The 17,360-nt window shown below is 43.8% G+C and overlaps 1 protein-coding gene and 1 long non-coding RNA gene across 26 annotated transcripts; one reads left to right on the top strand and one right to left on the bottom strand.

Annotated features, from left to right (window-relative positions):
* Positions 1-5,518: 5,518 nt before the first annotated feature.
* LOC136494869 (probable protein phosphatase 2C 39) lies at positions 5,519-16,712 on the top strand. The gene is made up of 6 exons (XM_066491041.1): positions 5,519-5,689; positions 5,840-6,017; positions 6,110-6,229; positions 14,426-15,729; positions 15,811-16,075; positions 16,332-16,712. The coding sequence occupies exons 4-6, from the start codon at positions 14,560-14,562 to the stop codon at positions 16,457-16,459; spliced, it is 1,563 nt and encodes a 520-aa protein (XP_066347138.1). The 5' UTR covers positions 5,519-5,689; positions 5,840-6,017; positions 6,110-6,229; positions 14,426-14,559; the 3' UTR covers positions 16,460-16,712.
* Positions 7,259-14,419, bottom strand: LOC136494872 (uncharacterized). 25 transcript variants are annotated; one of them, XR_010768732.1, is made up of 4 exons: positions 10,975-14,419; positions 8,815-10,403; positions 8,508-8,607; positions 7,259-7,923 (listed from the first exon to the last, which is right to left on the bottom strand). It is a non-coding gene; the product is annotated as an uncharacterized lncRNA (long non-coding RNA). The 25 variants fall into 25 exon arrangements; XR_010768733.1 differs by having other exon boundaries at positions 8,554-8,607; XR_010768739.1 differs by having other exon boundaries at positions 7,259-8,607; positions 8,815-8,874; positions 9,250-10,403.
* Positions 16,713-17,360: the final 648 nt, after the last annotated feature.

Here is a 17,360-nt window from a genome sequence, read left to right as displayed (position 1 = left end):
TGCTTCATTTTTTTCGCTCACGCCTCTTGCTGTTCGTAGCGTTCTATTCTTCGTGCTCGGTCTCTAGGTCAGCGCTCCCGTACGGTGTTGATCGTGGCAGTGCAGCTCCTGCCCGCGTCCCTCGCAGCCGCATCGCTGCAGGCCGGCTCGGCGTCGCGCAGCCCCGCGCCGCAGCCAGCTCCTTGCCCTGCTCGCGTCCAGCAGCAGGAGCGCTCCTTGATTTGTGCGAATCCAGTCCGAGCAGTGCCTGCCCGTGAGGCCCAGGTGGCCTGCTCATCCGCTCTGCAGGGAACAGCTCGCCGTGGTCGGTCGTGGTCTTCATTGTTCTTGCAAGCGCAGCTTGCCAAGGTCGTGCGTGGCCTTTCTCCTTGCTGTTCGTGGCCGTAACCTCTCTCTCTCCCTCCGTGCGTTTTTGGTTCCGTGAGATTTGGACTCCAGGAGGAGCTGGTCCGTTGCCCCAGCTGCTTGGTCCATCTCTGTTCGGTCTCTCCTCTCCCTCTGCTTGTTTTCTGTGAAACCGGTTGAGCCACAGGTGTCAGACTCCCGAGAGGATTTCTCGTTCCTGTACACGGGGGTATTTCTGTCCGTTCAATAAAAACTGACAACTCAATCACGGCAAACTTCGACAGATCTCACGGTAAGGTCATATGAGAAAACGAAACTTTGAGGGAGGCCAAATAGGTAAGAAATTTTGTTTCAGGGCCAAGGAAGAAAGACAACTTTAAACCAGGGCCAAATAAGAAATTTTCTCTTAAAATAATGTTAAGTAATATATTAATTGGCATTTCCTTAAAAAATTACTAATTGGCATCTGTATTACCAGCATTTTTCATTACTAAAAAAGATATCCCAAGTTTTTTTTGTAGTATATCCTTCTAAATTATCTACTTCTTGCCATGTTGACATGGAATAACTAGCTCGATATACACGCATATGTCGCTATTCACACCATGTATACATAGGAAGAGATGATCATATATGCAAGAGTTTCAATTAATCATATGTCAAACGTAGATGGAGGTGTGGTGCATTGGAAAAACTTAAATATGGATGCCAAAATATGGTGTAATTGGTAATAAAAGTCTATTCAACTAGACAAAGTTATAGTAAAGTATCTACAACAGCATTGTGTTAGAATATGGTCATATGGACATATCGGATAGAGCAAAGATGAACAACTTGATTAGTTATTATAGACCCTAAATTTATTATCAAACTTTAAAAACTTATCTTTCCTAAAATTAGGAACTTGTGCTTAAAATGTCTAGTGCGTAACAATTTTCTCTTTTCCGAAACATAGTACAAATGCGTACTTTCACATAGCACCGTTAAAATCTTAACATAAATTTAAGGAAATACGAGCATCAATGTTAAGTCAGTAACTTAAATCCTGGCATGCTGGTTCTACCATAATAAGAAATCAAACTTGTCGAGAATACGTGAAGTCCTAATCAGCTGATCTATGCGAAGTTTGCGTAAAGGTTTTCCCGACAAGATTAATTCTGCGTATAAAAAAAACAGTGGCTTCGATTCGAGGAAACAGTCAGTAGCACCGTGTGGAATAGTGCGAAAAATCCAAGAGTATTCATGCGAAGCTGGCAGGAGGTGCGTGTGCGGTGTGCCGACGGGCAGCACACGTCGTCGCGATCCACGAGATCTCCTCCGCAAGCAACTCCGCCCTCCATGCATATATGAGAGCGCAACGGCAGGCTCGTCCAGAGAGACCACCACCTCTCAAGCCCGTTGACCCTTGGCGCGCAGAACGGGTAGCCGCGCCCGCGCACACGGCCGCTATTTCTGATAAATTTAACTCCGCGGTCCCTGTCGCGGCTGGCATCACCACAGTCCACACACACCACCCGCCCCCGGTCCAACGATCCCGGCGCACGATCCAATGCGTGTACGGGCCCCGGAACCGAAAGAGACGAGCCGGCCCGGGTCGCGCTCTCGCGTCGCGCCTCAAAAAAACGCCGCGTCCTTGTCGAGCTTCTTCGCCCCGTTAGTCAATGGCTGCCACAGTTCCTGTTCCTGCTCAGAAAATCTAACAAAGCCGACGAGCGAGCAGAAGCTGGTGGTGGTCCGGATCGATGCAAAGTGCATGCGGGCAGACGAATGCGATCGACGCATAAATCTCTACTTTTTAGGGTAAAAGAGATAAAAGGGAATTTTCACAAAAAAGAAAAGAGAGAGAGAGCCAAAAGGGCCGGGTTTGCAACCAGCGTACGTGCATATCCGGACTCCGATCGAGATTTCATATGTGCCTGCGGCTGCGCTGACCACCATCGAGCCGGCCGCTGCTGTGCACTGTATATGTGTACTTGATTATGAGAATTTGTGCTGCACCATTTGGATTGGGATATATCCACGGAGATCATGAAATAACGCTGATGTATCAGTACCACCAACCGGCCGCCGTGTGTTGAGCACGGAGTGCTACAGTGTGCCTTCGCTGGCTGGCTGCATGGCTGGCTTATCAGCAACGTCACGGCCATGTTCGCTTGTCTGAATTCTGGAGGAATTTGGATGGTTTGGAGAAATGCTGGATGAATTTGTGAGAGAAAAATACTGTTCCGGATGAAAAAATAAGCGGATCAAACCCAATTTAAGGGCACGCGATATCAGAAATAGCGTCCCCCACCGAGAAGTGAAGTGGTACGGACAATATGTGCCACCGTGGAGTTTGTGCATATAGGGTAGAAGTTTTAATTTGGTGTCCAACAACTGTTTTGGCCTCAGCCTCTAGAAAAGGCATAAATTTTGTTTTCGGCTTTCTTTCTTCTATCTTACGTGAAATGCTACTCCTTCGTTTCAAATTATAAATTGTTTTAGCTTTTCTATATACACAGTAAAACCTAGTACATATCTGCTACATAGCAAAAACCATATGTACTTAGAAAAATCAGAAGGACTTACATACACCAATATCAGTACCAATTAATTTTTTTAGGAACAATTGGAGATGCTCTAATTGTGGTTAAATTTGCAATTGGAGTATATCAATGAGCTTTTTAAGTGGCTAAAAAAAGTTAGAAGCATATTTGTTGTGTTCCTCTAACAATCTGCAAAATCTAGCTCCTAAAGTATAAAGACAATTTTGCAAAATCTCTGGTACATTTGCATTAGGAACCTTGTCCTACTTTTTTTCTTCCCCACGTCCTTCCACCTCCAGATTGGGGCGACGATACACACACGTAACTTTACGTGCATGGGGGTAGTTTTTTTTCAAGTGCCAAAAGATTGAGAAGTGGGTTTGGGAGTTGTTGGAGATGATTTTTTTTCAATCTTGTCAAAATTCCTGGATTGGGAGACTTTTGGATACTCTTGGAGATGCTCTAATTGCTCTAGCATTAGGCAAATTTGTCCCTTATAAAAGTTGCTCCTAACTCCGTCACTAAGCTGAACTTCTCAAGTATTAAAACCGAACCTGAATCCGGAAACGGATGCTCCTAACTCAGCCGCTGAGCTGAACTTCTCAAGTATTAAAACCAAACCTGAATCCGGAAACGGAGAAGACCAATATTTCAATTCGATTCAGGTCCGATTCAGACCAGCGTTTTTTTTCTGGTTTTAAAGTGCCAAGCCCTACCTTGCGAAGGGCCATGGGAATTAGAAGGTTGGAGTTGATGGAGCGAGTTAAGGTGGAAAATTAACTTTTAGTCGTAATCCCTTGTTTGATTCGTGGAGGGAAATAAAGAGAGGGAGTTCACGAGGGAATTCATATCCCTTAGTATCCCCCATTTGATGTTGGGGTTTTGAGGGGGAAGTTATATATCAAATCATGATAGATGTAATTTTTTTCTTTTATTAAGAACACAATTCCCTCCCAATTATCACCCCTCCCTAGGAAATTGATTAGTAAGAGTTGGCCCTCTAAACTTCCATTCCCTTCTCATCAAAACTCCCATTCCCACGAAACAAATCTCTAATAAACTTCTATTCACTACTTTAATTTCAATTACCCTCAAGCAAAGGAGAGGATAAAGGGCGTTACTAGCGTTCGGACATCCAGAGCCGCCCAAAATATCAGATGCCTCCGTCCTCCGCGCAAGAGGCCACACCGCACACGAAAAAAGCCCATGCTGTCTGTTTTTGCGTGCCCCACTATGTGTACCCCATGCTGCTATTTCCCTTACCACCGGGCCCACATGTAGGAACCCACGAGGATCCCAATCACCTGCCCCTGCCTATGGATGCCACGCCGTGGATGCATCTACTGGCATGAGACGCCCCGCAAGGTGATCCATGGATCCCCATTGCAACATGTGCAACACTCGATCTAATTTTGCAACATCCAGATGAAACACTTGCAACATACGTCCGAAAACATCTGCAACAGTTGCAACATACGTCTGAAACATTTGCAAAAACACAAAAAAAACTTGAAAACACGTGTTTAACCATTGCGAACATATGCAAACATCCAGATGAAACACTTGCAACATACATCTGAAAACACATGAAACACTTGCATATAAAAGCAACATCCAGATCTACTTTTGTAACATCCAAATGAAACACTTGTAATATATGTCTGAAACAGATGAAACATTTGGAACATAGACTTAAAACATATGTGTATAGCCATTGCAACATGTGCAACATCCCGATCTACTTTTGCAACATCGGTATAAAATACTTGCAACATACCTCTGAAATATCTGAAATACTTGAAATGTACGCTTGCAATATGCGCTTTTAACACAATGTCACCTTGCTGCTTGGACGATTTGAGGCTAGTCGTCTCGCAGAGCTCGATGCCAGTGCGGAGTGGGGGTGGGGGGGGGGGTGCAGCGGGTGGGGCGGGTGAAGTGCTCATAGCGAGGGACCCCCCATGCTGGAGAAGCCTGCAGTGGGTGGGCGAGCGGGTGCGGTGCCCGCAGCGCGGCGCTCCTGCGCTAGAGAAAGGCCGTAGAGGAAGGGGATTGGGCGTCGCCGGCAGGAGCGAAGGCGTCATAGGCGCGGACAGGAGCAAGCTTCACGGTCGGGGCACGTGACGAAGCGGGAGCGAGCGGTGTGGATTGGGAAGTGCGTCTTACGCCCTTTTGGAGAGCATTACCAGAGGATAAACGCACGGCTAGCGCTATTTCCTGCTCGCGTTACACTTGTTTCTACCCCCGCCGCAGAGAAGGGCGAAGCACAAGCAACAGTGTCAGTATCGTGGTGGCTAGTGACATGGTTAGATTTGGTATATCCAATCAGATCACAGGAAGCAGTCAGATCTCACCTAAAGAAAATCAAATCAAAAGAATAATAACAAAGAAAAACCAGGTGAATCTGTTACTTCCCTCTCTCTCTCTCTCCCCGTCGCCCACCACCCCCAACCAAAGCCCGCAATATTATTGTTGTAAAAAAAAAAGCCCGCAATATACTCCCTCTGTCCCTTTTTCTGTCGTTTGAGCCTCCTCCTAGATACACGAGACAATCAATAAACCTGGATACAAGTGACATGCAAATACGTGAACAATGCTCTGAACCTAGACTGTTTGAACCATAGCCAAAACGGAAAAAAAAAAAAGGACAGAGGGAGTATTCGCCGCAGCCCACACCTTCCACCAAATTTCCGTCCCCCACCTCCTCCGCACCGCGGCTGTCTCTTCCTCTCCTGGTCCCTCCTCCTGCCACTCCTCCGCCTCAACAACTTACTCGGCTATTCCCGGATTGCGGCTCGGGGTTGGTCATTGGCGGAGAGGTGAGCGTGCGAATCGTCCTCTCTCCTCCCTCCGTCCGCGTTCTGTATAGATGCGTATGTAGTTGTCCACGCAACTGCAACTGCAATCACACTGGACTCGACTTGCGCGGTATGCTGATTCTTGATTCGTGTTCTGTTCTGCTGCGATAGGGCCTTTTCAAGAAGAACGGGCGGCGGCGGCGCTTTTCCTGACGCAAATTGCCCGGGTCTCCTGTCCTGCCTTGCTGCGCGCTTGGGGCCGGGGTTGGGCTCAGGAATGGGGGGAGGAGAGCAGGGGCTGCGTCGCCTGGCCCGGTTCCCATCTCTCTGAACTTAGATGGATGCATCTGTACGTCTCTCTGCCTCTGGTTGCTTTTGCCTGTCTGACTGATCTTTCTTCTCATGTGTGTTTCCGTTCTCTTGTGTTGTGCTGCTGCCTAGGTGAACGCCAAGAAGAAGGTTAGTTTCTGTGGGAACACTGGCCACAGCCGCTGTGGTGAAGTTCATTTAGCTGCCGCCGTGTGCTCCGGTCGTATGCGAAGCAACAACTTCTCACTTCAGGTTATTGTGTTCTCTCTGTTCCCCTACATGTCTTGCTCAAGAGTAAAACTCTCTACGCTCTGACTCCGAACGATGTTGTTCTTGATTGGGAGGCTATCATTTTCCTTCTTTTCTTCAGTTGTTGTATTTGGATCTTGTAGAACTCAGTCATATTTCTTCGCAAACTGTGTCCGGTGGGTCATATCTGCTTGCTTAGCAGCAAGTACTGCCAGAGTTTAGAACCGGTGTATCCACTTTTGATAAGAACTAAGAGGGTAGGTTTGTACAATTCAAGGTGGAGGCGGCTGTAGCCTGGTGGCCTTTGATTTCCTCATATAAAAGTTTGTGATGGGGGAACAGGCGAATATTACAACCACAAGTCAAACTTGAGTTCTCTTATTTCATTAGTGGCGATTGGCACCTAATATGTTATTTCCGCGCTCTTAAATCCAGGTGGAAAAATAGTCAAACAAACTTACTTCCTCCATCCTAGAAAGAATGCAGTTCTAGTTTTCTTTTTAATCAATTCATCTCAAATTTAGCAAAGTTTATACAAAAAAATATTAATATTTACGATGCCAAATGATTAACATTAGATACATCATGGAATATATTTTCATATTATATCTATTTGAAGTAATAAATGCTGATACTATTTGCCATAAACTTAGTCAAACTTAGGAGAGTTTGACTGGTTCAAACCTAAAAATGCATTCTTTTAGGGACGGAGTTAGTACCATGTTATCAGGAAGGAATACATTATTTAGATGAAGGGAGTCTAACTTCTAACCTTTGCACTGGCTAGGGATGCACGCAACCACTAAACTCACAAGCATCTAAATAGATGAACACCCGGATTTGAACCCTGTGAATTGTCATATATATTTATACTAGTACAAACTGCGCGCCATCGCGCGCGCCGGCGAGTAAGCACACTTAAATATACATTGAAGTTTTGTATGTCACATATGGTGCGCGTCATTGAGCGCGTGGGCGAGCAAAGTGTGGGCAGTACAGATTGAGATTATGTAAGAACGATACGTAGATATATTCATAGATATACGATTTTTATTACATATACAGTACAATTGCTGTTTGAATCTACATATACGTAGATATATTGCTGTCACATATACAGTACAGTGTGCACCTGCTGAGCTGGCCGAAATGTGTTTTTTTCTAATAGAAAGAGGTATTGGTATAGAAGTCTGGTGATCAAACCTGGCTACATGGAGTTAACCAGGTATGTTGACGCCACATAGCAGAACGAATCTTCAGTTAGGCCAATGGCAAATGTGAACTTTTTATGAGATAGCAGCCTTGAGTGTTGGAGGGAAACCAGTCGGTTTTCCGAGTGGATTGATTAGCGCTTTACAGTTTTGGCAAACAATCTGTCGAGCTATTTCATCATAACAGAAGAAGTTGGCTTTAGCTGTGTCATCTGCTGCAGCAGAAGGAAGCTTGTATCTGCATGTTGAGAAATAGGCACAGGTAGCAGTGTCGATTGTTAATAATGATTATATAGTAGGCTGTGCATAACGATTCACAGACGGTGAGTGATACCTAGGCATAGTTCCTGTCCAATTACATTTGGTGCAGACGTATGGGCCGGATTCGTTGCTTCGTTTTTTGTTGCATTTTTTCCACAAAATATATCACTGCTTGTCATCTTGTGGAATCTGTTTAACTGTGACAGTGCATTTACGGCCTTCTTCCTGTAAAGAGTAGAAGACCAAATCTTGAACAATGTATCAATAGCATAGTTGTATATGTGGAACTAAAAGCTGCAGAATTTCATACTTTTTTAAACAAATGAAAAGGAAAAAAAGGATATGGTAAGAAAACGTATGACATTGAATCTGAATATACGCGATTAAACTGCAACATTAGGTCAGTGTAGGTGGCTAAAGTGTCGATCGAAGTCGTTAAAGAGCAGCACGACAATATTGGGAACCTATATTGGGATTAGTATAAAAAGATGCAATATGCAAGGACATTTCAGAGATGATGATCTCAACTCATGGTAGACCACTGGCAGGACCTTGGGAGACTAATTAATGTGAAGGCAAAGAAGAATTTGTAAAAACGCTACCGAATTAGCTACTCATGGTGAGGGTGGTGTGGCAGGGAAAAAATGAATTCAAATTAGGGGACAAAACCAGTATATGAACATCTAATATAGTTGCAAAGAAGTAACTAAATATAGTTATAGATAGCAATGTTATGAAGCAGCAGTTTATAGCAACATTCTAGGAAGATGTGTCATCAAATAAAGATAAAATTAAAAAAGGGGACGTACTGGTGGAACTCTGTGTTTTGCAACAAGAGGAGGATCCACTGCATACAGTTTCATTGTGGAGGCTGTGCTGTAATTCTCTTAAATTATCATGGACGAAGATCTGGAAAACACAAAATGGAGGCAAAATGGTTAGTGCTACAGCAGGTAGACCTAAGCTTTTGTTTGAACAAATTTTGCATATTTCTAAGAATAATTTACAGTTTCATTGCTTAACCCAGTCACGACCTATGGTTAGAAGGTGGTCGGTAAAATATTGAAGGGTCAAATTAGATGGAGACATAGTAAAATGAATGGATAGATATTTAACCTGCCTAGATCATGAATCCATGGCAGGGCACATGGTAAAAAAAGTTTGACAACTAACAACCTGCCACCAAATAGAGAGCAGCCATGATTACAAGGTAAATTAACTACAAGGCAACTGGGAAAATTGATCTATATGAAAAAATAGTAAAATACATTAATAGAAGCACTAATGCGATGAAGCATTGAGCTGTCAATTAGAAGGTGAAAAATAAAGTACAAGGACTGTGGATTAGATTTTCCATTGCCCTTTCTATCCGAGTTAGGAGATGGTCACTATATTGTAAAAAATAGTATCATCAGGCGTAGGATATCTTCCAACAATATAGTGACTAAATTTAAGTATCACACGAGACTGGATTATCTGAACGTAGCAATTTGCACAGTATGCACTGGAAAAAATCCTTATCACAAATGAGGCACGAAGCAAGTTACGAACGTATAAATCAAGGAACTTGTGATAATTACTCCTCACTCAGTTTTCTCCAGGCCATCAAACGGATTGTGTAGGTACGTGGAGAAGTGAAACCACATATAGGGATGTAGGAGAAAAGATCACCAGCCCACTACACATAGCAACAGTTCTGAAATCTGAGTCAAAAATAGCTGTCAAAGAAAAGAACAAATTAACCTCCCCATAAGGTAGTAAGTAACTTAATGGTGCGAGAGAGACATGAAAAGACAGCGCTAACTGAAGTAGGGAATTACGAAAGTGAAACCAAACTGTTTGAAGCAAAATAGCAGATCTTATTATGCAAAGAAGGAAAAAGCTGTCAGAGATGAAGAAATACAAACACGACAGCTTCCTGCATTTGGCTTACTTTAATAGGAACAATGCAGGAAGCACATATGGGAAAATATAAAGCCATGTAGGTGTGTAAGCCAAAAAGAATGGATCATAAGCTTTTTTGAAGAAGAGATAATTAAGCATATGGCAGGCCACATTGGCTCACGACAGGTTGCAGCAATTTAGTGTAGGACGTTCCAACCAAGATCATGATATTAGAAACCAAAAGTAGCACATTAAAATGTGGAAAAAGCAAGAATGATAAAACAGGCAAGTGTGATGCTAACTCAATCGCAATAGAGGCAGAGGTGTGTACTGGTAGATTAAGCCATAGGATAAACAAAGAACTTGGATGTTGAAAAATAAAAAAAGAATAGCCATGAAGGAAAACAGGAAAATAACTAAAATTAGATGGAAATGAAAAGGGAATGAGAGAGGGGGTGGATCAGCCTGTCTGACATATTTTGGTAAGCCAATAACTGTAATAAGTACATAGGTAAACGCACGCTGTTATCATGTACCTTGGACCAACCATAGTAACCATACTCATTCATTTGATCTAATCCTTTAGTATGGTATAAGTCATAGAAGCACAGTACATCAACATATAACCATATATGATTATTTAACCTTAAGATTTATCAAAATAGCACCTCGCTGTAGTCCACAAGATGTATCAGCATTTAGAAACAAACCAACTAAAAATACATACAGCGGTAAGAGGTTACAAATCTGCCAGGAGATGACACCGCTCTGTTGATAGCGCACGTGGATCAGACAGGACCCGACATCATCATCATATCAACCTGCCAGGAATAATAATAGACAAAAGGACGTCATGTCCTAATCATTGTAGCATGAATAAATTCTTATAAGCTAGGGAGCACTGTATTTTGTTGCGTCCTAATCTATTAGCCACACGAAGATTTAGCATATATGGTGTCAATTGCATCCCGAGCCGGAATGCGTAAACATTGCTGACAAATATAATTAATGAAGCTAAGTATTTAGGAAGATTTTCTCACTGAACCATGAAGGTTTTTTTTGCCATAATATGAGCCTTACCAATTGGACTACCTTTTCTTATCTTTAGTTATAATTTCCAATCATTTGTTAACCTGCAACTTCATGGACTAATTTTCAGTTCGCAAAGGAGGTAGCAGCTGTCCTCCTCCATTAGTGCAGCATGCTGTTTATCTGCCTCGATTTGGTTTCAGACAACATGATACGAAGGTTTAGGTGAGGCCATTGCATCGGCAGTAAGGACTGAATACTAATTGCAGGCAGACCACACGAAGTAACATAATAGATGGAAAACAAAGACGTGGCCAGCGGTTAAGACCTAAGAAACTGGATATATGCGCAAAGCTAACTTACAAATATATGACGTGGTAGACACAAACCATTCCAACCAGTGAAGGTAGACGAAGAAATCTAACCTGGGAGAGGACTAAGCCTGCCACTGACATGGTTAGAATATAATGGGCAGACCAAAGTAGCAGATAACCATGGAACCACCATTCTGTCAACTATCCTTTAGGCAGCGCTCAACCACTAAATATGCTTCATGTCTATACTAACTGCAAGTATATGAGATATGTATCTATATATAAGTGGATCGCAAAAAATATGACACAAAACTGTATTCTGTAGCTGAAGGACACCTATTACCAGAGACACAGTTGCAGTGCAAGCTTAGAGATGGCATGTAATCATTGCAATAAAATCTGGCATGATTTCCAATTGGGTCAACTACGAATAATCCCAACTTTTTTGCTGCCAGAACACTAAATTTGAACCAATAAAGTAAACTAAATTTCATAAAATAGCGGATGATAATAGGGATGGGAGTTTTACCATCAATTTCATATTTTCACTTGCTTCAGCACTCTCTTTGTTGGCAAACACTCCTCCAGTGCTTTTTTCAGCAATAAGAACGAAACACGTGGCCATTTGGCTCATTTTATATAATGTTCTGATGACCTGGTGACCAGGAAGAAATTGTAGATGCCAAGGCTGCATGTATAAAACAATATTTTGTGAACAATTAGCAAATTGAAAGGTGATATGGAAGCATTAGTTGTGACTATTTTAGCAAATAGGGATTAAAGCGTATGGTTAAACATTGAAGTACCTATCTTGAGAACACATGATGAAGCTGGTCAGGGACTTGGACCAAAGAACTGACACATCTAGCATCGATCCCAATTTGACTATGAGGATGGAACGCTAAACACTAACCAACTCCTTTTGGGTGTGCAAAACATGATGCACAACACAAGGGGAAATAAACAGTGTATTAAAGGGAAATTGAATTCTCTCCATCCTCCATATGCAGCCAACAACATTGTAGCAATATTTTTTTTGGGACATTTAATTTAGGAGGGAATCTATTCAACTGTCTATAATTTGTTGAAAACATTTTTAACATAAGTGCCAGCTGCCTGCCTTTTCCTAACATGTACTCTCTAATGGCATTCCAAATGCTTTGTGATTGAGACCGAGATGTTACATCTGAGCTAGAAACCTACTGGCATTGAATTTACTCTCGGATTGTAGAAGGCACATTGCTGAGGCTTCTCCATGGTGTATAGGATAGAAAAGCAGGAGAATTAGGCACACTTCACAACTTCTTCCAGCAAAGAAATATTGAATTCCAAGATCCAAACCAATAAGATCAAATATGCATGACTATCTAAAAATCAACTGTAGTGAGTCTGATATATTTGAAATCAGAGGAAAAGAATAGAGGGAGAAAGAACCTAACAAGACTGTGACACCGTCGCTACAAGCGTCATTGGTCTATATGGATCAGGTTACCGAGATATCACACAGGTTTAACAACGACCATAATTTCCCCCTTAACCTGCAAAAAGAAACACTTCTTTCACAACTCTAATTCAGGGAAGGACAATATTCCATTTCATGCAGACTAACCAAAGTTTCTTGTGGAGACGCAAACTATTTGATTTCTGAACTGTGTGGACCATCGAACTCCAGACCTGATACCTACAACAAAGTATGAGTCTCACCTTTTCTCGTCATATATATCAAACTTACTGGAATTTAACAAAGGTACACATTGCTTTATTTCTGGTAGCAGCACAGTAATGCATTAAGGGCAGAGGAGGCTCCACAAATGAAAAAAACACATTAATGTTCATTCAGCATGTGCCTTTGATTTACGTTTGGCTGCTAAACAGTACGCAACCTTTATTGAAAATGAGCAAAGCATGAATTGGGAAGTACATAGAGAAGAAAGAATGGAATGTACATGCACATGTAGTCCACGCAGCCCCAGTTGCAGATCTGCTTGTAAGGACCAAGCAGGTTGCTTCCCCAACATGCGTTGACTTCAGAGCCTCTGCAAAATCCCCGTCATCTTGTCTCCTTCAGCGACGAACTCCCTCTGAGCACCGCCGTCGTCGCAGTCTGACAAAACAACCTTGGAGAGAAGGGCCATCGCGCGCGCCGGCAAGGTAGGAAAGGAACTAAAGGAGTTCACCCGATTCACTGCATAGATTGAATGGGTAGCGGAGAACTGGTGGAGCATACGCGGAGCGGCGGGAAGGGGCAGCGTGGGGGAAGCAGCGGCGGCGGCTACCGTCATGGGCCTGTCGTGGCGCTCCGTGGCCGAGGACGACCACCGCCGTGGGGCCGCCCAGCATGGGGGCCCACGCGCGGCGCTACGCAGCAGGCCGGGTGCGTTGTCGCCCCGGCAGCGCGGCGCACGAGGAGAGGCGAACCTGCGGGACTGAAGCCGCGTCGGGGTGGCAGGCACGGCGGCGGCCACCTGCGGGGGGCAGCGGAGGCCAGGTTGCGGACGTGTGGCACCGTCCAGCGCGACGGCGGAGCCTATGCAGCCGGATCCAGTGGAGACGGGGAGGCCTCGCGCTAGATCCGCCTGCTCGGCGCAGATCCACCACCTCCATTGCCGGCACGAGGTCCACGCCGTGCTCCAGCTTCAGATCCACCGCCGGGAGCGGCCCCGCGAGCGACCGCTTCAGATCCACTGCCGAGGTTGCTGACGTGACCTCCCCGTCGTCATCGACGACCAGCACGGAGGTCCCTCCGCCACCAGAGCCTGCCGTCGCGTCAGGGATTCAGCTGGCTGTCCGCGCGTCCGTGGGGACGCCCGGTGACGGAGGGGCCAAACCCTATGCCGCGCGCCCCGCTGCTTTGCGTCGCGAGGAGGAAGCGGCGTGGCAGTTCCGAGAGGGTCTCGCGCGGTGAGCTGGTAGCGTTGACCCGGCCGGCATGCGGCGACGCGACGGGAGGAGGAGGGCGTCGCCGCATGGGGAGAGAGAGAGGAAGGACTGCAAGAGGGGGCGGCGAGCGTCGCGGAGAGGTCGAGTGAGACGGTACGACGGGAGTCTTCGAGAGGTGTCGGACGTGGTGGGAGCAGATATTTCAACGCAGGCAACGTAGGACCCGGTGCGACGAACCAGGAACATTGATCTTAAAATCCAACGGCTGACACAATTCGGGTGACGTGGATGGGCTGAGAGCTGGCCAAAGCTCCCTGCTTTGATAAGAAGAAATTAAAACAGAGGATCAATTGTACTGCAGTCACAACCATACTATGCCCAGAACTAGAGAAGCAGCCCTCTGCCTTGTTGAGATGCCATCCTTTGCAATTCTTGTGCACAGATCTACAGATTTAGTAGGCTGGAACATACTAATTTACAATCACCTTGCTATTAGCTTATCAAAGAGTACTTCACCCTTTCTTGTTCTTTTACAGCGGTTTTAACACTAAAGCAATGATGTGTATTTGGATCATTAGCTAGGTAATATTTTTTAAAATACTTTGTGCTTAGTATTGCAGGTTTGGTTTGCATTTCCGTTCAAGTATAAAGGAAGCAGTATTTGGCATGGCATTTGAATACCATAGGAACCTATAGAAAACAAAGTGTTCCGGCAGTATTACGTCACACTGGTGTTATACTGTTATAGAAAAACATGGTGGACGTAGAACTGTTTTATAAGGACACTAGCGATCACAGCATCAGCTCTGAGGAAGATATGCTTGTCAGGAGTTGTAGCAATCTCAATGTGAGCTTTGGATACCATTGTGATTCTTATCAGAGCTTTTCTCCTGAAAATGATCATGGGAATGGCATTTCTCCTAAGAACATATTTGGGACTAATACCATGATGGGGTCACGAAATGGCTCATTTACTTGTTTATCTGGTGCTGCTATTAGTGCAAATTTTACACTGGCAAATACAAATATTTGCAATGGCCTTATTGGCGAAGAAATTTTACCAGAACTAGATTCTCCAAATGCCTTTAGAAAAATTGTTTCTTCTCCATCAATGTCAAGATTGGACTCGTTATCCACCTCACAAGGCAGCCCTGTGTCAACTGAGAGCTCTATAATTGAGATCAGTAAAAATCTTTGGAGGTCCAGTGCCCCAACAACTGTATCATCCAATTTTCTGACTAATACAGAGGTGAAAATGGCTGGCGGAGCTGCTGGAGAGGATAGAGTCCAAGCTGTGTGCTCAGAGAAAAATGGATGGCTGATTTGTGGAATATATGATGGGTTTAATGGGAGGGATGCAGCTGATTTTCTTGCGGTAACTCTATATGATAACATAGTATATTACTTGTACCTGCTGGAGAATCGGATCAAGCAACAAAATGGTTTATACAATTCATCAGAAAGCTCTCTCAATGGTCTTAAAAGTGAGTTAACACTTGCCATGAGAAATTCAGAAAATGAAGACATCAAATTTTCTGAAACATTTCGAGCTGGTGTGCTGAATTGCCTTTCTACTGCTATTGAGCAAGCTGAGAATGACTTTCTGTGCATGGTTGAACAAGAGATGGATGATAGACCAGATTTAGTTTCAGTAGGGTCTTGTGTTCTGGTTGTACTTCTTCATGGAACAGATCTGTGCATCTTAAATATGGGGGACAGTAGAGCTGTGCTTGCTTCCATGCCATATGTAGAAAATGGTGCTTTGATGGCTACTCAACTGACAGAGACCCACTCACTTGAAAATCCTTTGGAGTACCAAAGACTTTTAGCTGACCATCCCAATGATCCTTCAGTTGTCAGGGGTAACAAAATAAAAGGAAAGCTGAAGGTTACTCGTGCTTTTGGAGTTGGCTATCTAAAGCAGGTGACAAATTACTCTTGGATAAGTGAATAAAATTCGTATCATTGCTACAGTTGTAACCATTGTTTTTTGGTCAATTTGCAGAGGAAGTTCAATGATGCACTCATGGGCATTCTACGAGTCTGCGATTTGAGCAGCCCTCCATATGTTTACACAAATCCACACACATTGAGTCACAAAGTTACGGATGATGACTTGTTTGTTGTGCTTGGTAGTGATGGCTTATTTGATTTCTTCAGTAATGATGAAGTTGTTCAGTTGGTTTATCAATTTATGCATGATAATACAATGGGGGATCCTGCAAAGTATCTCATCGAGCAACTTATACTCAAAGCAGCCAAGGAAGCAGGTACCCTCTAAATTCTATTTTGAATTTTTATGATTGAAATATCAAACAGTTAGGAGGGCTATTGCCCTGTGGATCATTAATCTATGAGTCATCTGCACAATTCGTTTTCCATATTATATTAGAAGCATCAGGATTTGTTTGATATAGTTTTGTATCTTTTTTCCCCTATGTAATCAGCATCTTTGAAATCATTTCAGATCAACCTGCATCAATGCTAACTCAGCAACTCCTAATCGCTTTCTTTCTATTTTCTCAGCTTTAACAGCCGAAGAATTGATGAGGATACCTGTTGGGAGTAGGAGAAAGTACCATGATGATGTGACTGTCATTGTTATCATCCTTGGAAATGCACAGAGGACGACGACTGCATCAACTTCCTTGTGAAAGAATGGAGAGCTAGAGAGACGGGCTATCAGCTGGTAAATTTTTGTGGGTGTTTGCATACGTGTCTGTTTCAAACTACATGGTTTTTTTGTTGAGAACGGTGTAGTAGTCAATAAACCGAATAAAGATGTATATATTGTTTTGAAATTTGGGAATTGAACAAAACCTTTTGTTCAATCACAAGGTGCACATGGATTTGACCTACTTTTGTGCATGAATCAAACATGGAGGCTCGTACCTGAGCTAATGAGTCCATGAGCAGAGTGGCAGATCGTTTTCAGTTTCCGTTTGCCAATCTTTCTCTGCTAAGTATTTTTGTTGTTTCTGTGAATCGTAAATTTATGACTCATGGTATGAATTTGCTTGAAATGAAGTCTTATGGTTTTCTTATATCTCCAAAAATAAAAGGGCAAACATTTGAGATAGTGGTCCATGTGGACTAGATTTTGGAAACCATGCAAAAACCAGTCCAGTGCAGAGGATTTACTGATACCACCAGCCACTAATTCGAAGAAGATATTATGTGGTGCGTGACGAATCTAAGCGCACATACCTACCACAGATCCACCACACCTCTAGCTCTTTTGTGCTTTCTGTCCACAATTCCATGCCGCGGCGAGCAGGCAACCACCTAATCTTCCGCATTGAAAATTCCCCGTGGAGCGTGGACAGGGACAGCGTCCCGCGGCCTAGTCTAACCTGGAATACACGGCTGTATTGCTCTGCCAAAGTACGCCAGCCACTAATCCTCCAATTCTTGCGTTTTTTTTGTGCATCAATGATAGCGACGTCCTGGTTAAAACTACTGCCACCACAGGCTCCAAGTAGATGTGACCGAGGAAGAGAGGCATGGGAAATGGCATTAGAAAGGCCTCTCTTATTTTCCCAGAAGCAGCCAGGC

This window comes from Miscanthus floridulus, chromosome 11 (genome assembly GCF_019320115.1).
Source record: "Miscanthus floridulus cultivar M001 chromosome 11, ASM1932011v1, whole genome shotgun sequence".
In the NCBI taxonomy this organism is placed as follows: domain Eukaryota; kingdom Viridiplantae; phylum Streptophyta; class Magnoliopsida; order Poales; family Poaceae; genus Miscanthus; species Miscanthus floridulus.
The sequence above is the reverse complement of the archived record's forward strand: the minus strand, read 5'-3'. Positions and strand labels throughout refer to the sequence as shown.